We start from the raw sequence: 27,151 nt of genomic DNA on the forward strand, positions 1-27,151 counted from the left end.
CTTTTGATAATTTCTGAAAATCAATATTTACTCAAGATTACTGTCATATAATATCTTATATATCTGAAGATGGTGTCCGATTCTCAACATCATTATTAACTATGCAGCAGTAGTACACATATTAATATACATACATATATATATTAATATTGTGTGTGTGTGTGTGTGTGTGTGTGTGTGTGTGTGTGTGTGTGTGTGTGTGTGTGTGTGTGTGTGTGTGTGTGTGTGTGTGTGTGTGTGTGTGAGTGTGTGTGTGTGTGTGTGTGTGTGTGTGTGTGTGTGTGTGTGTGTGTGTGTGTGTGTGTGTGTGTGTGTACCCGCTTGAGCAACTTAAAACTAAAACAAGTCAGCTTGAACTGCAGTTAGCTGAGTGTAATCTTTATCACTGTTACTATTTCTCACTAATATTTCTGAATGTCAGTATCCCAGTAAAAAGTATTATACACAATTTAGTTAAAAAATGGCACAAAACAGACTTGGTTTCAAACATTTAAAAAACATAGGAAACTTTCCGTTAGGACTCCAGAGACCATAACTGATATTCAAAGAAAGAATTTCTGACAGTCCAAAAAAAGTCTATACATAAGTTATCAAAACAAAGCAGTGTAAAATACACATCTTGCTATAAGACTCTTCATAATTTAAATTTGTAATCATATTGTCTAACGGTAACTTAAGAAAACAGACACAAACCGAAATGTCTTAATTATTGCGACTGGTTTCAAAAAAATATTATCGATGGGCAGATATACTTGATGCTACATTTCATGTCAGGCAAGGCACAGCTACATATATCTGGAACATTAATTCTTACAACACTGGATATTGGATGAATGAATATCCTCATCAGATATTCAAGAGTCAACCTTCACCATACTTAATGTATATATGATGTGATGTTTCTGGTAATTGTAGAGCAATGTGTATACATCAAACAATTCACTTACACTCATCATCCAGCTTCTACAGAAGAATGAATTGTCAGTAGAGGATAATTAATTAAAAATATTTTTATTTATGGTCGCATCAACAATCTAAGTCATTAGTGACTTATCAAGATCTGTACGAATGTACCAGTAAATGTGTAATCTTCAACAGACTCAGGGTGACCATTCCTAACCCACCGGGTTGGTCTAGTGGTTAACGCGTATTCCCAAATCAGCGGATTTGGAAGTCGAGAGTTATAGCGTTTAAGTCCTAGTAAAGCCAGTTATTTTTTACACGGATTTGAATACTAAATCGTGGATACCGGTGTTCTTTGGTGGTTGGGTTTCAATTAACTACACATCTCAGGAATGGTCGAACTGAGAATGTACAAGACTTACACTTCATTTACACTCATACATATCATCCTCATTCATCCTCTGAAGAATTATCTAAACGGTAGTTACCGGAGGCTAAACAGGAAAAAGAAAGAAAGGGTGACCATTCCTGAGACATGTGGTTAACTGAAATCCAACCACCAAAGAATACTGGTGTACACAATCTAGTATCTAAATCTGAATAGAAGTAACTATGTTTATTAGGAATTGAACCTCAGAACTCTCAATTTTGAAATCAGCAGATTTACAACTTTAGCATTCTTGATAAACTGAAGCCAAACATCAACAACAAATCAATGGCATTGACTACAACAATTTGCATCAAGTGACTCTCAATATGATCACTCAAAAACAAAAACTATGCCATACCCAAGAACCATACAACTATTCCCAAGATGTAACAATAACACTGTGCTAGACTTACGAGGAAAAGTGAGAAACTAAGTAATTTTGGGCCTTCCTCACTGAAATATAATATTGCATAACCAAATATACAATCACATAATATAATTTCAAACCCTATATCATAAAGATTATATTTAGCCTTTAAAATTACTCTTTCACGCACCTGTTCATTACAGAAACTGGTTATACAGTTTTAATCTGAGAGAAAGTACATATCTCAGGTGCTTTACATGCATCACAGCCCTAAGAAATATGGAAATAAGCAATAATAGCAAGTTAAAATACCCTTTTTTATCAGAAACAATTCATTATATACACTTTCACTAATCATTAGGGAACACTACTGTTTTTCAACATAAATAAGTTTAATAAATAAATTAACTTATATTATTTTCAAATATTTTTATTACAAGTTATTGTTGATATTTATTTTTTTTGATAAATTCATGACAAATTCTGCATCACTTACAACATGATAGTTTCACAAAATACTTCCAGTATCTTAAGAATTAGAATCCTGAAAATTAAAAGATGTAAAGATTTAAATGCCAGGAGTTAAATTTATTAAATAAATCAATTCCTATAGATTAGTGAAGTTACAAAATTTTCCTTGCATACTTTATTAGAAAACCAGTTAATAAATACCATTTAAAAATAAAGAAAAGCAAAGTAATCTCACCTGAACAAAACAAAACTTTTATGTTTATCTTTACTTTAAAAATATTATTATCACAAGTCCTAAAAAAACAACTTATTACATGGTCTCTATTTGCAACTAGCTTACACAGCATCGTTCTACTCTTTACTCCAGTGTAAAAGTACTTGACTTCATGCACTCATCTCAACCTTCTTCCTCTCCTACTTTTACATTCATTAATTTTAAAATCTACTGGTTTCATTACTGAAGTACTTTTTTCTATAAGTATATTTGTTTTCTTCACATCTACTTGTTTCCATCCATCTCCGACTGTAAGTGTATATATTCACTGCGTTCGCTAAGTGATAAATTTTTTAAGAGTGACATTAACAACTTTTTTTTATCATGAATAGTTATAATAAGAACTACACTACACACTGTACCATTATGAAAATTCCAAGTATTTTTAAAATATGATTGTTAAAAATAATATAGCCTTTAAAATGAAATAAGTCATTTGCTTTAAATAATTTTGTGAAAGTTTCCTTCAGGTTTTAAACACATAAGAAAAAGTATTTTTTCCAAACCAGTAAACCAACTAAAATGGAAAAGAATTTTGAACATGAGTCAAAAGACTTTTGACTTTTGAACATACTAAAATGGAGGCAGATTTTATTATTTGCCTCAGATATGCAGTTTATTATTTTTATATTCTGTTCAAAACCAATACCATTCAAATCAAAATTTTGTTCAAAAGTGATGTCTAAAAAATTGGCATACAGTAAAACCGATATTTATAAAGAGCGTGATGAAATATGGATTTTAATAATAAATTAAAACTACTACAATTCCACCAATCTCTGTGGTGGAGTCTTAGCATCTTGGCTTTTCATCTGGAGGTCCCAGTTTCGAATCCTGGTCAGGCATGGCATTTTCATGTTACATACTGCCATTTTCATACTCCCACATACAAGCTTTGCAGCAAGCTTCTGTGGTGAATTAATTTATCAGAATAAAAAAAATATATATATATATATTTAAAACCATATGTAAAAATTATAAACTTAGTTATTATTTTATAATAAACAAAGACTCTAGTCCTTTCTATTCCAACAGCCTTAATTAGGCCCGTACATCTGTTACCTAATATATTCCATTTTTTTCATTCTTCTTTACCCTGTTTTTACCCTCAGCTACACTTCCTTCTAAAATCAGATACCTTAAAATACAATCAACTAATTTGTTTTCTTAGATTCTGATACAATTTCTATGTTTAGTACTACTTACCTACCTTTCTTAGCTTCATTCTTTTATCTCTTGTTGATGTGTTTCGGAATAACTCCATTGTTAAAACTTTTTGTACTGATACTTTAAATTTCTGTTAATTTTTATATATCATATAGTCAACACCCTTCCCTACATTTGACATCACGCCTTATCTGACCTTTTTGTTTATTTTTTATTAATACATATCTTTTAATATTTTTAAAAGATAAGTATATCTTTTAATTTTATTTACCTAATTCCTGTTTTCAATAAATTGAGGTTCTTGAAAAAGATATCCACTTCATTATTGATCAGTTCATTTATGATCGTTTTATTGTTACTTTTTAATTTAAAGATTTCTAGATTTTCTAAAATGTTAATTGTTCTTCCTTTAACACATTTGTGAATTAATTTTTTGATTTTTCCATTTTCATTGGGGTATCCTTTTATTAAATGCTTTACATAATTAGAATCATTTTTTTTATTTTTGAAAGATCTCATGCGTTCATTATATCTTAATTTTAATTTTCTTTCCGTCTGCCCAAAGTATGTTTTTATTTTGTATATACCATTACTGACGTATTTTTTTCTTCTATGTTGCTATTAGAATCTTTTTTAGTGTATTATTTGTATTTAACCATTTTTATATTGTATTTATTAAAGAATTGTTTAATTGGGTAAATCTCTTTCCCTGTAAAAGTTAATTTACTCCATTTAAAGGTTTTTTTTATCATTTGTTGTTTTAATTTCATTTAGTTTATTTCTATTTTTATTAATTTTTCTGATCGTTTTTTTTATACCTGTTATTTTCTGGGATTTGAAAAAATAGAGTTTAATTTTTTTTATAGGCTGGTTTCTTTAATAGTAATTTATGCAGTCTATCTAACATGTATCTAAAAGTCACTAATTTATGCACATTATACAAAAGCACCCATTACCCAGGTATATAGAATTGTTTTCAAAACAGACATCAACTTCTTGTTTTACTTTTCTATAAATTATTTTGTATGTAGCAATTTGTAAGGATGTTATATTAAATTGATAGTTTGTAGTTGTCTAGTTTATCTTTTTTTTTGGTATGTTAAAAAAAATCTTAAGAGTATTTCAAATCTCATAATTGTTATATGCTAACATGCACAGACTAATTTACCCAAAACAGCAAACTCAGATGATGTATCATTAATTCCTTCCTTTATTCGTAGTTTGTTTAGAATTATGTCAAATTCAGATCGTTGTATAGATGATAATCTAAAACTACTACTAATTTCCTGTTCCTCCTGTGCCTTTATCAGGTAACTTTCCTCCTTTATACAGCCCTGCCACCTACCTCCTCTCCTTAATGGTAGTCTTTCATCCGGATCATGAATATTATTAAGTTTTGGATTCATTTCACCAGAATTCTCTTCTATTTTTCTATATGATATATTTATGTAGCTTGTAATTATTTTCTTTTCTATATTATTATTCTCTCTTCAATTAAATATTTTTCAGTAGTGTGCATTTTATAAAAAAGGTTTCATTTCACGTACGTCTACACTTTTTTTTTCTTTCATCATTTATTTAATTTTCAATATTTTACAGTCACCTAATTTAGTTTACAGTTTACAGTTCTAATTTATTCCTTTTATCTGAAAAATGTTTTCTCTCCTAACTTAATTACCCAATCACTCTTTTTAATTATTCACTAATAATCCACCACTGCCATCTGCTTTTATTGTATCTTTTAGGTCTACTTCTACAGTTTGTTTGAAATATGGGTATAGATCACTCTTATTAGTCAGTCAGTATCCCATCTACTTTTTCTCCAAAAAATAAATAAAACGGTTGTAAATGTAATTTTATTAACATATAAAAAAGTAACAAACCTGTAAATGAACATTCAATTTCACCATACTTCTGACGAGTTTCTGGATTAATTTTAGCAACACTCCCATTGATAATCACCCAATCCGCTTCTGAGGAACAGTGTAATGGTGCATGATTTTTAACAAATGACATCATTTTAGGATCATTAACGTCCAATGTAGGATGTTTACATGCTTGCTGACCTCTCCTATAATAATAGAAAAAGATATTTTCACTATTGATCTCCAACTATATTAATCAAATGAATGATTTTGAAGATTACAAAAATATTTTCAATCAGTATACTGAAATTCTTCAAAGAATATGATTAACAACCCTCTTGTAAAAATTAATGAACCTGGTTTATTTTTATTCATTTATTATATATATATATATATATATATATATATATATATATATATATATACATGGAATTGAAGCATGGACAATGAGGAACAGGGAGAGGGATGAGATAGTGGCTTTTTTAAATTTGAGTATAAAAAAGAACGTAAAAAATAAGATAGACCAATAAAGTGAGAAATGAGGAAGTAATGAAAAGAATTAAAAAAGAAGAAGCACTTGTGCAGGAAGTCCAAAAATAGGAAACTGGCCAGGATATCTGGTTAAAGGAAGTGGAATCTGGACAACTGCATTGGAAGGGTCATTGGAAGAAAAAGAAAAAATAAGGATGAAGTGAGCAGATAAAGGAAAATGGTTGAAACAGAAATGAATGGAGACAGTGGTGGATGGCAGAAGGGACCTACCACCTGGCAGAACTAGATGATGATTATAAACATATATTTTTTTTTTTTTTTTTTTTTATAAAGCAGACCCTAAGAGATTTAAATTAAAAAACAATAAGTTAATAATTTATTTTCTAGTCGATTTAGTTTTTATTTATTTTAAAACATTCATGGCTAATTTTCAAATTAATAAGTTTTTCTTCAGAAGGTACTTTTCAAAGCTAATTATCTGTTGGGTAATACCCAATACCCATACCCATTATTCTATTGGGTATGCGTCACTGAAGAAAGAGATGAGAATAGCTTCAAAAGGTCTTTAAAAGAAAAGGTTAAAAAGGAACTTTTGAATAGGAGTCATTTAACATTTATTAATTTTATATTATCACATGTGTTCACACAGTTTAAAAAACTTTTCTACTTTTTAGCTTGTTTATTAACAACTTTTCATCATTTCTGAAATATCCAATATTAGTTGTATAATGTCCTGATGTTTAGATTAGACAATTTGTTGGATTTCATGTTTTATATGTAGTAGAATTTAATAAAAAAATTAATATACAAAAAATTGAAAGGATGTATTCTTTACCACCAAATTTTTCTGGATTAGATGGCAGAAATTTGGCAAAATTTTGATAACCTAATGCCAAATAATGGAAGATGCAACACAAGCTATAAATGAGTGGTATCAAACTATTTATTTCTCACATATAATGTAATTCAGATTCATTGTAACTGATATATAAACTGAATTTCAGTTATTGACTGGGACAGTCTTTATTCTTAAAACTACAGTCTGTTATTTTTAATGCAGTAATACTAAATCATTGCTAAATCACACTGTTTACGAAATAGTTAATTTATAAGAATGAACTGTAGAAAAATAATGAAATATTAGCAGGTAAAATTTTTGGAGTCAACTCTTCTTGAGATAAACAGAGAATGAAAAATAAATTGCACGGTTTTAAACATTTTTGTGAATAGGAAAAACATTATTTAAAAAGGTATGTAGTATATAATTTATTAAAAATGGAAAATGAAAACTATATGTTTTTATTTTTTTTTTGTTCACTAGTTTCATTATTTAAACATGACAGCTGTTTTGATACACAATACCTCCCTCAGATAACACTAAAGCTTAAAAGTTAGATACACAGACCAAGATAAATGCATTAAATCAGTAGAGATAAAGAACAAAAAAGTATAGTGTAACAATACGGAGTGTATATCAGTTATCCCTTGGGAAAGTACATCTTTCAGCAAAACTACTATTAGAAACATTCTATATTTTATTGTAATTTTTTGTGTAGTGATATTGAGTCACTGACTAAATCACGTTCTATTAGATGCAGCTGTATAATTCCCACATGTGAGATTAAAAAAATATAGGACTTTTCTTTTAGTTTTTCATAAGCCTATATCAAAATTGAAGGTTTCATATATCATATTAATATAAGTCAAAGGTTCTAAGGTTCAAATCCTAGTACAAGTTAGTAGCCTTTATACAGATATGAATACAAAAGAGATAGTGGATACCGTTGTACTTTGGTGGTTGGAGTCTAATTAACCATACATCTCAGAAATGGTCAGTCTGAGTCTATACCTCATTTATGTCATACATATCTTTCTCATCTCAATAGGCTTATTTTTCACCAGTTGAACAGATTGAAACATACATATTAGGAAAAATAAAAAAATACATCAAAATTGCCCTATCCATTTTGGAAATATCTGTGATGTAAACAAAATGTTATCGTTTTACTTTTTGTTAAGTAAACGAAGGTGTTTCGTCATAGTCAATGCTTTAATGAATGTAAACTTTTCTTAGATAATTTTTTTATTTCTTATTTGGTTAACTGTTTTGATGCTACTGTACTACTTTTTTTTTTTACACACTGCCAAAAAGAAGTATAATGTATTTAGGATGTATGTATGTTTGTTCCACTGTAGCAGATCAATGGCTGAACCGATTTAGATATATATGACCCTGCATTGGAATCTTTAATTACCACGAGTGTCATGGCCATATTAATTATGGCCATGTATTTTTTAAATAAATTTAAAAAATTTGAAAAAATTATGCTACATACAAAATTGTCACACTCTTTTAATTATCCTATAATAAAGCGCAATTTTTTTTTTGGCAGTTTTTTAACTTTTAATACTTATCTCTTGTTTCTTGAAATATTTACATTCTCAATTATCTCTTTTATATATAACAACTAAACCCTTATGAAACAATAGTTTATTCTGAATTTTATTAAAAATTTGCACAATTTTAATATTTAGGTCATCTAATTTTGGTTCAATTATATTAAATTTAGAAATTTTTATTATGAAATTAATGATCGACTACTCGTTAAAACAATTTTACATCGTATTTTAGTTAAGATGATTTTAAAATTTTAAATTACTTCAGAACAATTGAAATTGTAGTTTCCGGAATTATTTTCCCAAATTATTGCTTTACTATTAAACAAACACATAGCTGCAAGTTATGATCAGGCAATGTTTTTAGTTCCGTAATATCGAACACACCTACACCCATATTTTTTTCACACAAATTGCTTGTTTATACGAGACAGGATCTTGTCAAAGAATGCGGTCGATAACGTATTCATGTCTTTTTCTTTTTCCTGTTTAGCCTCCGGTAACTACCGTTTAGATAATACTTCAGAGCATGAATGAGGATGATATGTATGAGTGTGAATGAAGTGAAAGTCTTGTACATTCTCAGTTCGACCATACCTGAGATGTGTGGTTAATTGAAACCCAACCACCAAGGAACACCGGTATCCACTATCTAGTATTCAAGTCCATGTAAAAAAAGCTGGCTTTACTAGGACTTGAACGCTGGAACTCTCGACTTCCAAATCAGCTGATTTGGGAAGACGTGTTCACCACTAGACCAACCCAGTGGGTTAACGTATTCATGTCGGCAGCATTTTATCTTGCTCCACGCACAATTACGTAAAATATGGTTATACAACTGTCATAAAAATACTTAGCATATTTTTCCTTTTATAGTACAGAGTTTTATTTGTTGCAATACGATTGATATTTACGATATGCTGTTATTTGAATAAAAACGATTAAATTCCACATCTAAAAATGATATAAGTTTTGTTTTAGTGTAATGCTGTTGTACGGAAGATCTAAACTTTTACGATATCTATGATATACTTGATAAGTCTTTCATTCCAAGAATATTCATGTAAAGGAATTTGATTTAACGCTAATAAATCAAAAACAATACTGTTATCATTTTGATTTTTATATACGACCAATTAAAATTTATTATTTTGATTTATATGAAGATACAATTGATATGTTGACGAATAAATATCGATTGTATCTATATTAATTACCGTCTTTGCAAATAATGAAATATTGTGGTTTGTATTACCATGACATTACATTCAACCGTCAATTTCTCTGTTGTAATTTTAGAGGCATCTCAAACTCGTGTTTTACTACGTATTTTGCAGTAAATCCACTCTTTCACCGTGAAAATTTAACTGGAAACACATGATCATCCCAGAAAACATGACCACACATTCAACCGTCAAATTTTTGTCAGGGATCAAAGGTCAACATGACTGTTGAATGTAAGGTTTCTATACTACTGTCAATAAACGATTTGTTATTGAAAAATCTATTAAATTTTACGAGAATAGTATTTTCAGCACAGGCTAAAAAATACTATTTAAAATAATAATTATCATATACCAATGTCATCATCTCTTATAAATAAAAAAATCGGATGTGTACACCACATGACTGCCTTATAAGCCTATTAAATTATATATACAAATTAAAAGTACGTGCAATTTTATTTCATTAATAACTTTGATATTTTTTTTATTTTTTTATTGGATTATTTTTTATCGTAAATTTATTTTTACATATTGAGGTTAATAATTATTAATAAATCAATATATTAAAATAAAAATAAATAAAATTGTTATTTCCGTTGAAGTTTGAAAACCGAAATTTTTCGAGATCATAATACTTCCTTTAATTAGTACAAGGAAGTAACAAGGTAAACACAACTTTGAACGTTTAACAAATACAATTTGCTAAAATTATCAGCAATCTGTTAAATTCTGATAAGCAGTTTATCAACTCCTTTATGAATCTTATCATAAAGTTTGGTTAAAATTTACTTTAATAATAATTAAGAAACAAATCGATAAAAACTGTACATCCTGTTTTTTTTAAATTTATTTTATTTAAAAAAAATTCCATTTATTTTATACAGTAATAATGCACCAAGAAAGAGGTGTGAAAACCAGACATAAAAGATTCACTTTCAATGTATCGTAAAAAAAGTATTAAGTATTTGCTTAAGCCCACCAGATTGCTGAGTGGTTAACTCGTCGCACAAATCACTTGACAACTGATTTTCGAAGACAAAAGTTCTGAGGTTCAAATCCTAGTAAAAGTTAATTGCTTTTTTATTTATTTGAATACTACAGTGTATACTGGTATACTTTGGTTGTTAGGGTTCAATTAACCAAACGTCTCAGGAATGATCGGTCTGAGTCTGTACAAGACTATAGTGTATGTAAAATCTAAAAGCGAGTACTCTACTTGTTTCCTCTTCACCATTCCTATAACTCGGCATACAAAGCACGTTCTTACTGGTTACAACAAAAGGATGGTTACGTCAAAAGTGATACAGACTTGTATTTATTATTATTATTGTTTATTCTACCATATTCATTTATTTTTGCTATTATTTATTTATTTAAATTTTCGTTTAATTATTTATTTCATGTGCTATTTATTTATTCTACTGTATTTATTTATTTGAGCTACTACATAATTTATTTTGTATGCAATCATTTTGTTTTACGTTTATAAAATATAATACGAATTAATGTTTTAACTAATTAAATTATTATTTTTTTTTGTTATTGGTGCATACGTGCTACTTAGGCAATTTTTTGTAAATAACTACGCCACGTCGAAGAAAATCATAACATTGTAGCCTGTAATAAACTAACAACTAATTTCATATACTCGTATATATAATTTTGTTTTCTTGCCTCTAGTGAGGAACCCCTAAAGGGATCCCCCACGGGACTACGGTCTTACTTTACCCCCAAAATCCGAAGCCAAATGAGAGTCCCCGCCCAATCGAGGGTGGGGCACCTAAGCGGCCCGCCTCTCTTGTACAGGGCTGTCCCAACCCTAAAATCATCCCAAGAGTGAACACGACAGGATTCATTTCCGGGCGCCGGCCCTGCAGCCATGGTTCCCAAGAGCGTGCCCACGGACATTGCAGTGCGAACATTTAGCCTCCGTTGGACAGTCCTTTCAGAGATGCCCCACAATTGAAACATCGCCCCTTCTGTCAGGATCGCCGCAGGTCCCCGCCCGGTGCCCTGTACCTTCAACGTTCTTCTTCGGACCTCCTGGACACCCGACAAAAAAATCACCCGACACTAATTCGGCCAATCTTCAATAATTCTGTCTCCAGCAGAGGAGAGATCGCTACCGTTGCCACTTTTTGTTTCGCCATATACGCCCTCAGTGAGAGGACATCGATGGTAACCTAATCACCAACAGTCTTGCACATTTCACGTACCAAATCCTCCCCCTAAGTAAAGGCGTTAACGTCCTTAATAATTAAGTGTATCCCCCGAACGCTCCCCGCTATAAATCAGTGGCGGGAATGCCATAGCGTACTACGGACCCGCCTTTAGATATTACATACACTATACACATCTTTAACATGTCATATACCATTTTCATCTCATTGGATGGTAGATTGCTTATTGTTCGCTAATTGATAACAGAATGCAACGTACATATTAGGTAAAAAAAAATTTGTTTCGCATTTTTTAAATTTATTTCCGTATTTTATTTATTTATTAATAATAAATAATTATATATTTTATTTATTAACAGTAATAGTAATCTGTAAAATTAGACATTAGAAAAGTAACACGCAAGTATAAAACATTAAGATAGAAAGAAATTTATTTATCATAACATAACTTACATCGTTATAAAAAAGAAAACATTTTACAGATAATTCAACATTATTTTAAATTAAGATTATTTAACAGCAATCTATATACACGTATCAAATCGATAATTACAATTCTTTAAGATGAAAAAATTACATTAATAAATCGTTATAATAGCCATAAAACATTCTCAAAGGAAAAATCTGTACCCGAATGGATAATATTTAAAATAAAAAGTAATAAGTAACAAACAGTTTTTATAACCGATGATTAGCACATTATTTAAAAATTCTGTAAAAAAAAATAAACAAAAATTTAGTTTTCACAATATTTAATAACATTTCCGCAAAGAATATAAGTAATTTGGGTGTTATTTTCTGCCCTTCCTAGTAATGTCACTTTAAACATTCATAGGTAACGTGTTTTCAAACCAAACGGGTTGGTCTAGTGTTAAAACGCATCTTCCCAAATTAGCTGACTTGGAAGTCGAGAGTTCCAGCGTTCAAGTCCTAGTAAAATCAGTTATTTTTACACGGATTTGAATACTAGATCGTGAATATCGGTGTTCTTTGGTGGTTGGGTATCAATTAACCACACATCTTAGGAATGGTCGAACTGAAACTATACAAGACTACACTTCATTTGCAGTCATACACATCATCCTCTGAAGTATTATCTGAACGGAGGCTAAACAGGAAAAATAAATTTGACGTGTTTTGGAGTACCTCCACTTCCAAAGACTACTTTTAGCACTCAAGTGCTAAAAGTAAATTCGAGAATGGAGGTACACCGACTATGAATGTTAAAGTGATAATGCTTGAAGGACAGACAATAACATATCAAAAATTTGTAGTTTTTTAAAATTGTGATATATACAGGATTTTACCTTCTTTTAACCCGTAATTAATTCACTGATGGATTAATAAAAGATCATTAAATATTATTTTTAACGTTTTAACCTTCCTTTTTTGTTCTGTCATTTCTTTTCCATCGGACATTTTACTTTAGGTTTTTTGGACTTTGAAGGATTTGGCCGTATGTTTGTTTTCAATGTTACTTTTTCTTACTGACCTACTTTCTATTTCATATTTTTTATATACTGTTCAGATCAATATGACCCGATGCCTATTTTATATTATACTACGTAGTTTAGAAACTGTTGATGAGGTGGGTTGGGGATATGTATTTGTTTGAGTACAGTATAATTTACCGTTTTCTTGGAAGTAATTTAATTAATGTTTTCTTCCATTACATTTAGTGTTTTTATAACGTTTTATAATATTTAATGTCTTATAATTATATAAAAAACTGTGCTTCGAAATTAATAAAATGTAGAACGGGAAGCTATTCAATTAAACGTATCTCGTGTTTCTTATCACTGATTTTATTATCCAATTTATTGATATTTATGTTACATTAAAAAGTAAGTACTACTATTTACTGAACTGTATATTATTAATAAACAAACAAAGTTGTTATTTTTATACACGATACAAATAATCTCATAAAAAACATTACCCGTCACATTGACTCGAACAGCACCCTCAGGACAAACGGTGAATTGCTGTCACAAATCTCCACCCTGGTGTCGGATACAACGCTTACCCAAAAAACCAATTTTTTGTTTGTTTTAAAACTACATACATTGGTTTGGAAAAAATCAAATATAGTCTTTTGAAAAATACATTTGGTTTATTTTTTTGTAACGATCACGTAAAGTTATTTTGAGGTATGCAGTAAACCTCAACCTTTCCTTGGTTTCAGGAAAAGTATAGGGACAAGGGAAGCAATTTTAGGCCTCAGATTAATAGTAGAAGGAAGATTAAAGAAAAACAAACCAACATACTTGGCGTTTATACACCTAGAAAAGGCATTCGATAACGTAGACTGGAATAAAATGTTCAGAATTTAAAAAAATTAGGGTTCAAATACAGAGATAGAAGAACAATTGCTAACATGTACAGGAACCAAACAGCAACAGTAACAATTGAAGAACATAAGAAAGAAGTCGCAATAAGAAAGGGAGTCCGACAAGGATGTTCCCTATCTCCGTTACTTTTTAATCTTTACATGGAACTAGCAGTTAATAATGTTAAAGAACAATTTAGATCGGAGTAACAGTACAAGGTGAAAAGATAAAGATGCTACGATTTGCTGATGATATAGTAATTCTAGCCGAGATTAAAAAGGATTTAGAAGAAACAATGAACGGCATAGATGAAGTCCTACGCAAGAACTTTCGCATGAAAATAAACAAGAACAAAACAAAAGTAATGAAATGTAGTAGAAATAACGAAGATGGACCATTGAATGTAAAAATAGGAGGAGAAAAGATTATGGAGGTAGAAGAATTTTGTTATTTGGGAAGTAGAATTACTAAAGATGGACGAAGCAGGAGCGATATAAAATGCCGAATAGCACAAGCTAAACGAGCCTTCAGTAAGAAATATAATTTGTTTACATCAAAAATTAATTTAAATGTCAGGAAAAGATTTTTGAAAGTGTATGTTTGGAGTGTCGCTTTATATGGAAGTGAAACTTGGACGATCGGAGTATCTGAGAAGAAACGATTAGAAGCTTTTGAAATGTGGTGCTATAGGCCAGACTATAGCTATGCTATACAGACTTATAGGCCACCTACTAAGGCATCCTGGAATAGTCGCTTTAATATTGGAAGGACAAGTAGAAGGAAAAAAATTGTGTAGGCAGGCCACGTTTGAAATATGTAAAACAAATTGTTAGGGATGTAGGATGTATACTGAAATGAAACGACTAGCACTAGATAGGGAATCTTGGAGAGCTGCATCAAACCAGTAAAATGACTGAAGACAAAAAAAAGTAAACCTCCTTAGAAAAAAGACCTCAGATACAGAAAGTTAAATTTTTTATTGCCACAGCCGAACATTTATCTTTGAACAGTCTAAAATTTACGAATGAATACATCATAAATAAACATAAAACATAAATACACCATCAACGGTGTCTATACAAAACAATGTATAACGTCCCGTCTCGTTGACGGTGACGTAATTCGATGGGATATAGTATTGGTTATAATTCTCATCGAACACAGTCCATATCTCCATGAATGGGGCAAACGCTATCATTTTTTCTCCTCGATTCTCAGGTAGTATAGAGTCGAAACGTAGTGCGCACGACAGGAAGTGAAATCGGTTTTTGGACATTGTGTATCGAAACAGTTGACTACAACAGACGGGAAAAAACATATTAGCAGTTGTCAATCCCGAGTTTTTCAAGACGCCCAGGAAATGTAGCATGCCAAAGTGACCAAAGTCGAATTTGTTTCGTGAATATACATTTCATATTGTATTTCGCAATTTTCTGTCAATTTCTTAGTTTGTGTTGATGATCAAAAGGTTACAATGGGAATAAATTACATTAATAAATCGTTATCATAAACATAAAACATAATAAAATGTTTTTATCAGGTCCTGGTAAATTCACATTCAAGTCGTTTAAATGCGAAAATACATCACCTAAGTAAGCCAACAGCAAAATATACTTCTTATTCTGTAAAAACACTGAGAGTGACCTTTGTTTAACCTGGGAAAAGTATTAATTCATCTTACAATCCAATAACCGGGTTAACAGTTTCCCCCGCGATAACCATCTGACTTCTGTGTAGAAGAGAGTTTTTCTTTTCGCCAGTTCATCGCATAGTTTAGCAAACAATTTATTGTGTAATGAAAAAGATTATAATTTTTAATAAAATTAACCATTTTTATAGCTTTACAAATAATCTCTTTGAGATTTTTCGGCATATTATTTGTGGCAAGAGCGTGTCTGTGAAGGAAGCAGTGCGTCCATTCCGCCCTTGGTCGATTTTTTAATTTTTTTCAGAAATCCACTGTTCTTTCCTGTTACCGCCTTTTCACTATCACTACATACTGCAATACATTTTCTCCAATCTATATTATAGTTGTTAGAAACTTCATAAAAAAACATCAAAAAGACATTGTCCTTTTGCATAACCAGGTATTCGTTTGCAAAACAACATATTTTCTTTGACTGATCTGTTCCTACCGCATTCTTATCTCGCGAAATATAACAACTGAGAGATGTTTGCCACATCTGTTGATTGATCAAATTGGATACCACAAAATTCATTCAAACTCGCTTGTTGAATTATCTGATCGAGAACATGGGTATCCATGTCGTCGATTTGCCTTGATATTGTGTTGTTAGAAAATGAAATTTTTTCAATTTTTTTGTTTCTTCCACGCCTATTAAAACATTGACCACATCAATTGCAGCAGGCAATACGGAGTTTTCTGCGATTGTATGGGAATTGGAAATCTTAGCTACTCTTAATGCTACGAGATAAAATGCTTTAAGTGTACTTTTATCAGTATAGCTTGAGTTACTAAACCCACCGGATTGGTCTAGTGGTGAACGAGTCTTCCCAAATCAGCTGATTTGGAAGTCCTAGCGTTCAAGTCCTAGTAAAGTCAGTTATTTTTACACGGATTTGAATACTAGATCGTGGATACCGGTGTTCTTTAGTGGTTGGGTTTTAATTAACCGCACATCTCAGGAATGGTCGAGCTGAGAATGTACAAGACTACACTTCATTTACACTCATACATATCATCCTCTGAAGAATTATCTAAACGGTAGTTACCGGAGGCTAAACAGGAAAAAGAAAAAAAGAAAGGTTGATTTACTAAAAGAAGCAAGTTGGATTTCTCAAAGTATGTAATTTTCATTCGAAGAGTTCCAAGGGTTTGTTTTTCTGATCCCGATGTTTAGTTTCCAAGTGTCGAATTAATTTTGATGGCTTCATACTTTCATTGGAGAGAAATTGAAAGCAAACAACGAACTGTGATTTTCCATTCAGGGAGCTAAAATCATATCTAAACAACTGTCATTGAACAATCTTTGTCTTTTTACCATTCGATTCACTAGACGTAGATGGCTCACTTAATTTTATCATAAATTTATCCATTTTGCATAAGAATCTAAACGAAAAAAAAAACAGTTACACCAGTGGTTCCCAAACGTTTCCAGTCGCGGCGCCCTACCCTAAGTAAAAGTACGACTACTCGTAAGTAACAGACAAAAATAAATAAAGCACGTGTATCTTCATTATTTTTTTTACTTTATTAACATAAAATTAATAATTATAAATTTCTTGGTTCAGTTAATTATGAAGCTTTTACAATACTTCGCGGCGACCCTGTGAAGAGGCTGCAGCTTCCCGAGGCGCCGCGGCCCACAGTTTGGGAATCACTGAGTTATACCGCACACTAAAACCCCGAAACCTCAATTATAATAATTTTCAATGAAACTATTCTTTTAAAAACTTAAATAAAGGTACCAGACGTACGGTTCACATTCGAAACTAAACTGATGTTTTGCAATCGCTTACATCTCTCTTATACTGTTGAGAGCACGACATGTTCAAACGTATCATATGCATGTTCGAACATGACGCTCTCACAACGAATATTATGCAAACAGACCAAATTACAAGGAACATGAACATGTCATGTTGAACGTGTAAATTATTTTTATGTTCGTACATTTCATACACGCATGTTCATACGCGTCGCTATCAACACAGGTAAAGATTTTTAACTAAGTTTCATTGTGTTGGAAGGTCGCGAAATATTCAATATATATATATATATTTTTTTTTTACTTTTTGGGGGGTCGTGGTGCTAAAAGATTTGAGAATTATTGATACACTATATTCAGCGTAAGAGCTATCCTAGCTGTTTGTTCGTAGTAGTGAGATTTTACTGCAGCGTATGCGATTGTTAGCATAGTTGTAATGTAACAAAAGACTAAGTTTTTTAGTCTTCATCGTTTTTATAATAAATATTTTTTATCTTTTTTTTTTAACACAGTGAAATCGCGCTTCCCGTATTCTCGATTTCGTTATTCGCGGTGCAATATTTTGTGATGTCTTTTCTATATTCGCGGCTAAAATTTTCCGTATTCGCGTACATTGCATTATGTAATGATATTAACAAATAAAAATATTAAAAAGATTTAATGGTGCAGGTAAAGTATGAACAAGAACAGGTAGAAGATACGATCCCTGGAAAACATTTAAATATCAAAACGCTTACCGAAGGCTACTCCATGATCTTATCTAGTTTTTTTTTATAGATGCTGATCCATCTTTGAATAGAAGCTTAATCTATAACCGAAAAATTGAAGATGCATTCAAGAATACACAGACCTTCATACGGATTTAAAAACAAGAGCGAGACAAGAGAAAATTACAAATTTTGTAAATGCAATCCGAAATACTGTAGGTTAGTTTTGTAAATTTCCTTTAGAGTAATTTTAGTTTTAGTGTATGCAGTACTGTACTGTTGTTTACTTGACTTTTTAAGGCTATTACAGAGTACGATTTGAACATGTAATTCAGTTTTCTAATATAGTACATACTGTACGTACTGTAGTAATATTTTAAATCAAACAGTTCGGTAAGTGCTTACGAGTAAATTAGGAAGTATTTTGTTATACATATTTTGTGAAGTGTATCTACGTACTGTACTAAACCAGCGCTTACAATTAATGTTGTAGTCTGTATTTCATCAATAACATCGCCCCTAAGTACGCATGATTTTTTATTCTCGTTTTACGTAGAACCTAGCCATTCTTCCTTAAATAAGTATTAGTTCCGTTCTATATTTGCAGTATTTTTACGGTCTTTAACCCCCGCGAATAAGGACATTTTACTGTATTCTACTTTTTTAATGTGTTTTATATTTTATTTTTTAATATTTTTTCATCCTCTATCGTGTTTCTATGAACACGATTAAATAAAGCTGTCATGTAAATAATGCGTAAATAAACCGATCCGGTCGGCGCTAAATGAAAACATCGTACAATAAATGAATCATTCTTACATTATTTACTTTGATCAGGGCCAGTAGTTCCCAAACTTTTCCGAGTCCTGGTGCCCTACCCTAAGTAAAAGTATGACTAATCGTAAGTAAGAGATAAAAATAAATGAAACTCGAGTATCTTCATTATTTTATTTACTTAATTAACATTAAATTAATAATTACAAATGTCTCTGTACAATTAATTACGAAGCTTTTACAATATTTCGCGGCGCCTCTGTGAAGAGGCCGCGGCTCCCCGGAGCCGCGGCGCACAGTTGGGGAATTACTGGATTAGGCTATTAATGCAAAATATAAGAAAAAAATGAATGATAATGTTTTATTAATAATTCTTTTAACTTCTTTGGTTTCCGTTCGTTCATCGGCATATCAACAACTTAGTTCACCGGTTATTAGCTTTTTGTATTATAAGATTTTAAAACTGAGTAGCGTATAGGCCTATCTCTTTTTATTTTCTAATTTTGGGTGCTATTTCGAGCTGCTGTATATATAGTACAGTATTTGAAAATCCTTACCTACCTATTGATCTTTTGTCCATGCGTTAGAGGTGATGAGGGAAGCTTAACTCCAGATTTTTAACATCCTCCCTCCAAAATGATTTTTGAAAAACTCAAAAAGTTTTTGAAATGCGTATTTCTTTGAATCTATGCATTTTAGAGAAATGTTTTTCAAACAAAAAATGTAGAGGACATTCTCCTCTACAATTAATGTCTTTGAAGTTATGCCGTATAATTTGAAATTGAAATACTAGGTGGCGCTGAAGTTGTAAAAAACGTGTTTTTTCGGTTTTTTCACCGGAAAAAATAGTTTTTCGTCTGTATTACATTTGGAAAAGTTGCTAATCTCAACAAAACAAAACAACTTTTATTCAAACAATTTTCTTGTACGACTTAGCATACCAGAGTTATAGCGGTACAATGGCAACGCAGCGGTCCTATTGTTACTGTAGCCGGGGAGATCGGTATTGTTCAGCGACTAGAGCTGTTTCGAACACGTGCCCGATTCACAACATTTTCACACTTTCACAAGCTACAGCTCCAAAACGGTAAGTCGTACAAGAAAATTATACGATGATGATAATGGTGAAAAAACTGAAAAACACGTTTTTTACAACTTTAGCGCCACCTAGTATTTCAATTTCAAATTATACGGCATAACTTCAAAGACATTAATTGTAGAGGAGAATGTCCTCTACATTTTTTGTTTGAAAAACATTTCTCTAAAATGCATAGATTCAAAGAAATACGCATTTCAAAAACTTTTTGAGTTTTTCAAAAATCATTTTGGAGGGAGGATGTTAAAAATCTGGAGTTAAGCTTCCCTTATCAACCCTAACGCATGGACAAAACATCAATCGGTAGGTAAGGATTTTCAAATAAAAATACAAATTGACTGTACTAATATAAACTCTTTCCGTTTTATTTAACTGTTGCATTTGTTATTTTGTTTTCTGTATGGAGTTTTTGTTATATTTCAATCTGATTAATGGGTAATTTGTTTTCTTTCATTGTAAAACATAAAAGTGGGAAGCCTTTAAAAAGAGGAGAAAAGGTTGTTATTTTAAATGTGTTTAATTCTCTACAGAACGAGAAAATCCCTCGTTACCCATAAAAAAATATCGAGGAAACGACATGGCGTGTCGACATTTAGTGTTCACAGCATAAGGAATGAGATTAGAGAAACTGGTAAATTGGAGTTACCAAACAAAAAAAGAAGCAAATCCTCTTATCACCTTGCGACGATTGTAAAAACTGCTGTTAGATTGAAGGTGCAGTTTTTTCAGTAGTAATGAAACGCCAACTCTAAAAAAACTATCTATTATATATATATTATATCACAAGCATATGCATATATATATATATTTTACATCACATTAGTAATATATTATATTACAAGCGATATATATTATACCGCTTGTGAATGAGGACACTGATTTATCTACGTTTAAAAGTTTTATAAAATCTTAAAATCAATCGGTTTTCGACATTTAAAAAGAAACAACAAAAGTATTATTACAGAAAAGGAAGATATTCTATTACGGAGAAGGGAATACTTGAGAAAAATTAAGGATTTTTGAAAAAACTGGGGTAAAAATTAGACGAAACCTGGGTAAACGAAGGACACATAACGTCAAAAATTTGGTTCGATAAAAATATAAAATCTGCTAGACAAGCGCATTTCTGGAAGGATTCAGTTGCGGTTTAAATCTACGCCCAGTAAAGTAAGATTTAATAATTCTGCATGCACATCGGCAGTGAAGATGGTTTTCTACAAGATTGTTTCTTGGTTTTTGAATCAAAAAAGAATAATTATTACCATTAAGATATGAATGGAAATGTTTTGTTTTTTTTTTTTTAGGAATCGTTTTACAAAAATTGTACAGTTTTTACCGGGTAACAGTGTAATAATCATAAACAATGCGTCTTACCACTGTATATAGAAAGTGAACGTATATCGTAGTTGAAGGCCGATGTAATTTCGTAAAGGACAAAAACATTATTTTCGACGAATCGAAAAAAAGAATTAATCAAACAACATAAATCTCGTTTCAAAAGATTTGTCGTGTATGAACACCCGTGAAAAAGGTTACATCGTTTTACGATTACCTCCCTACCACTGCATAATAAATCAAATAGAAATGGTCTGGAACCAGATTAAACAGTACATAATAAAAAAAAAAAGCCAAAAAGTTGCAAAAAAGATAGTACGGCCGAAAACTGGGAGAATTATGAAAAACACTTTGAAAAAGAAGATTATTTTTGAGACATGGCCTTCTTTAGAGTCTTTAGAATCTTCTTACTCGATATAATAACTCGATTTGAACGAATTGCAAAGCTGGATTAACAGCTTCACTTTTACAGATTACTAAAGAGTAATAATGTGTTTACTGATTTTATACGGGATACGTGAATTAATCGTAATCCAAAAGTATAATGGATTTTATAAGTGGATAAATCGTAATCTACAGAAACTGAATTACTATTTATTAATGGAATTGTTTTGTTAATATTGTACTGAAGTATTAATATTACAGGTTTAACTTAAATTTTTAATCGTTTTAAAAAATAGAAAAGATAAAACTAAAACTGATAGGAAATAAAAATAATATATACGAAAAATAATAAATATGTAAATAAAATAATCTCTATTTTTCTGAAGTTTTCTTAGTTATTTTGTACAAGTATTCAGTTGTGCATAAGGAGAGTTTTATCATTTGTACGTGTACGTTTCGAAACAGTCTATTAAAACACAAGCACTTTGTTTACAACAGGATATCGTTAAAGCGAATCCCGTAAACAAATGTTTGTTTATCTTATCAGTATTTATGAAATAATCTAATATACTCCTTTTACAAATAATCCCTTAATAATAATTTGGTTACGGATTTTATTTTATGAAAAAATTTTAAAATAAAATTTGCCACTCAAGAATAACATTTATTTTATACTACTAAATATTATGTAGCCGTTTTTAATTTTTCTGTTTAACATCCGGGAATCACCGTCAGATATTAATTAAGAGAGGATGATATCTATGAGTGTAAATGAAGTGCAGTTTTGTACAGTCTCAGTTCTACGATTCCTGAGATGTGTGGTTAATTGAAACTCAACCACTAAAGAACACCGGTAACCACAATATACTATTCATATCCGTATAAATATAACTGACTTTACTAGGATTTGAACGTTGGAACGTTGAAATCGGCTGATTTACGGAGACGCGTTCACCACTACACCAACCCGGTGGGTTACAGAAAACGACCCTGCTGAACCGGAACGTCACAATGGTATCTTCACCCAAACCACCAGCACTGGAAGGTAGTTGATTGGTCAATCGATAATCGCTTGACCAATCAACTACCTTCCAGTTACAAACATTGGCTGGAATATACCTACCAACGGTAACGTCGATGTTCGTTCCTCCAAACAACCATTACTTGCGTAGGTGGACAACTCTCCAGGTACATTAAATCCCTGAAAACCATGCTGGGCTAAGAAACTCTAATAATTCACCGCCATCATCGGTGAAACCGCTATTCCGCATTTTCTATTTAGCCTCCGCTAACTACCGTTTAGATAATTCTTCAGAGGATGAATGAGAATGATATGTATGAGTGTAAATGAAGTGTAGTCTTGTACATTCTCAGTTCGACCATTCCTGAGATGTGTGGTTAATTGAAACCCAACCACCAAAGAACACCGGTATCCACGATCTAGTATTCAAATCCGTGTAAAAACAACTGGCTTTACTAGGACTTGAACGCTGTAACTCTCGACTTCCAAATCAGCTGATTTGGGAAGACGCGTTAACCACTAGACCAACCCGGTGGGTGTATCTTTTTGACCCAGGGAAGGAAATCCTTTTCAGGAAAACGCTGCTCCTTCTGATTGAATGTTGATTGTGATGTTAGCTACATATTTAAAAAGGATTAGTTATGGAACCAGGATAACAGCCTTGGGAGTACAGGACGTATGGACTTGATGATAGAGAAAGCTGTAGGGTTCTTATACAAAAGGCAAAGCACCGAATAGAAGGCAAAAGCAACAACAAAAAGAAACAGGAAACTTCCTAATAACAAAAATAATTTAATCTTAATTAGTCGATTTAATTTAGTTAAGGTTGATTTTAACGTGGTATTTTTTAAGTCGATTGATGTTTTTATTAACTTCTAATATATACTGTTGATTCAAGTAAACAGTGGCATAAATTTATTGGTTTTTTATAATTACTTATAATATTGTGGCTTTAAAAGAATTAATTAACAACTTATAATCTATTATTATTTTTTTTTAGTACATCATTGATTTATCCCCTCCCCAGGAGCTGGATTCGCAATTAAGCATTGACTCAGTTCAAGGGAGTGTCGTCGCCTCGAACTACCTCAACAGGAAGTAAACTTTACCCCAGGTAGCCGGACCCGGCTTTAATTATACGCCATGCCTCTAATGAGGGATCCCCCCACCGCGAATCCAGTCTTGACGCCACGCCTCAAATGGAGAACCCCAAAGAGATCCCCCACCGAAACTACAGTCTTACTTTGCCCCTCCATGTTAAGGAAGTCTCCGTCCAATCAACGAGAATGGGACACACCTAAGCGGCCCGCCCCTCCTGAACGGGGCTGTCCCAACCTTAGCCCTTAGCCCCCCCCCCCCACAAGCATATATAACGGGACTCATATTTTGCTGCTGGCCCTGCAGCCCCGACCTTCAAGTAAGTGCCCGCGAATGTTGCATAGCGAACATCTAGCCTCCATTTGGCAGTCTTTCCGAAGATGCCCCTCAGCTCCACAATTAAAACAACGCCTCCTTTTGTCAGGGCCATTGTAGGACCCTACCCGGTGTCCTATGCCCCAGCACCGATAGCATCTTCCTCGGCGGACCTTCTCAAAACCCGACAAGATACCCATCTTACACGAAGTCGGCCAACCTTTAGCAGTTCCTTGGCCAGCAACATTAGCATCATCTATTATTACCATTCACTCCTTATTGCTCGAGGAGAGCGGGCGTGTTTGTTCAGCTCTCTGCTTCGATACCAGATCGCTGTTCGTTCGTGTGTTTAGATAGCGTTTTAGTGCTGGTTGGACAAGGAGAATTCTTTTTATCCATAATGTTGGGTTTTTTATAAATTATTTTACGTGGTGTCGCTACTTTTTGTTTGAGAGGAGGTGATTTCCTCCATGGGTGAGTGGTGTATATGAAATTAAGTTGAAGCTATTACAAAAGTTCGGCTGTGTGTATAACTAGTAACAAGCCACTGCCGGTTGAAGAAGACAAGATCAAATTCCAAGGATGCGAAAATTCTTTTCATTTTGTTTGTTCGGGACTTTCGGAAAATACGCATAGACGTATGTCTGATACTAAAAAAGTAGCATGGCGTTGTGTAATTTTTAGGCGTTCGGCACATCCCTATCACGAGGTAACGAAAAAAATTTAAATTTTGATCTTAAAACAGCCTTTGATTTATTAAATAAAAAAATTGTTTTACAAATGGAATCGATGAGTGAACTTAAAAATGAAATTAGGGAATTAGTTAAATCACACGAGGAGTTAAAAATCACGGTAGATAGTAATACTAAGAAATCGGGTGATAATGAAATAAAAACTAGCAAGTTACACGCGGAACGTGCTGATATGCATGTTAAAATTAATGATTTAGAAATTAAATTGAACAGATTAGATCAGTACGGTAGGCGCTTTAATTTAGAAATTCACGGTATACAAGAACAAAAGACTGTTGATGATTCTCAAAATTTAATGAACATGTTAAAAGTGTTGGCAATGCATTCATTTTTGTATTCCGATGCAATTGCTGCGCATTGAGGGTTCCTTCAAGAAAAAAAATTCTGTTAAGGTTGTAATTGTTCAGTTTCGTGATAAGGTGACGAGATTTGTGGTTACGAAGTAGAAAAAAATAGTGATATACCTAAATGAAAATCTAACAGAATATAATAAGTTACTAATTTCAACCGTTAAAAAGCTGATGAAAGACTTCAATTAGTAAAAAAAAAAACTCTATTTTCAGGAAAATATAAAGCAAGAATTATCTGGGTAAGATACTAGTAATCATAATTATAATTTCACGAGTATAACTTTTTATTAAACACGTGTTGTTTATTAAACCATTAAGAAGTTTGTTAAGCAGATTTGAACTACTCATTTGTTTAGGTAATGTAGCATGAGTTAAGCCGTACGCTTCAAAATGTACAATTCTTGAGCGCATTTCATATATAAATGTGTCACGCTAGTTATTAATAATGGGATTACGTCATGGTCTTTTGTACAGTGCAATAAACAATGTCAATTTATATTTATAACTAAAATATGTTTATTAAATACGTATATAACTACATTATTACATTATTGGTTTTAACTTTTGCTGAACTATTTATTTTAATGGTTAGGTTACTTATTTTTATGTGTTTTTTTATACTCCTTTACACAACCCATCAGACTTCGCAGTGTAGCGTACTATTATTATCATTATTATTGTTCACGGTAAATCATTTCCTCTCTCCTTTTCAATATATGTAACATTTGATAAATAATACTGATAAACATAATTTTTATTTCCTAACATGCGATACATGATTTTAATCTGTTTTTGATGCTGAAAATGAATATGAGCTAGAATCCTTCTATCACTAACCATTTTGAAATTTTTTTTAATTTTAATTAAAAGGTTTTTTTTCAACGTATAGTTAGCATTTTAAGCTCCTATATTGTATTTTGTTAGCTCATTTTTTGTTGTTTAATTTTGTTAACATAATTTGTAAACTATAAATAAACAATACTAGACAATGAATTAAATCATATCGTAGTCGCATATTATGACACCGTATCAAATACTGAAGAGTGTGCCTTCATGGACAACATTAATCATGTCTTTGCAGGTCAAAACATGTCTGAAAACACAGCTGTATTGTTTGTATTAAGCACTGGACTTAGGAATGAATTAATTTTGTTGAGTCACATTGCTGTCTTAAGTTTGTTAACAGTGCAGTCATAATGCCTCGAAATTGTGTAAATTATGTTGATGCCTTTTGTTATGTATATGGTGAGTTTACAGTAAAATCAAATAGAACATTACAATAAAAATGCATATAATTAAAAAAGCATATCATTTGTACTTTCAGTGTAAAATTGGTGATCAGGATAAGACCTGGGTTCCTCATATAGTATACACTAATTGTTCTGTATATTTAAGAGGATGGCTGAAAGATACACGGAAGGCTTTGCCATTTGGTGTACCTATGATTTGGCGTGAACCAAAGGATCATGTAACAGATTGTTACTTTTGTTTAACAAGTGCGTCTGTAATTTATAAAAAAAATATAAACATACTGTAAAATATCCTTCATTGCAATCTGCAATCAGGCCTGTATCTTACAGTGTAATTATTCCAGACTGAATGTATGTTCCGAAAGCAGCGATGAAGAATCAGGCGGTACTGAAGAAGACAAAGATTTTGATTTTGAATTATCTTCCAATAAGCCACATATATCACAAGGTGAATTAAATGACTCGGTTAGGGATTTAAATTTATCAAACATCAAGCTGAACTGTTAGGATCAAGACTG

General features: G+C 31.7%; 1 protein-coding gene across 1 annotated transcript in view; it reads right to left on the minus strand.

The window, feature by feature from the left end:
* Positions 1-27,151, minus strand: part of LOC142333463 (uncharacterized) — a 79,890-nt gene that overhangs the window by 40,119 nt on the left and 12,620 nt on the right. Inside the window, exon 4 of the mRNA XM_075380654.1 lies at positions 5,496-5,683. Within this exon, the coding sequence (XP_075236769.1) occupies positions 5,496-5,683 (188 nt within the window). The remainder of the gene's footprint in view (positions 1-5,495; positions 5,684-27,151) is intronic.

The sequence above is a fragment of the Lycorma delicatula genome, chromosome 12 (genome assembly GCF_047948215.1).
Source record: "Lycorma delicatula isolate Av1 chromosome 12, ASM4794821v1, whole genome shotgun sequence".
Lineage (NCBI taxonomy): Eukaryota > Metazoa > Arthropoda > Insecta > Hemiptera > Fulgoridae > Lycorma > Lycorma delicatula.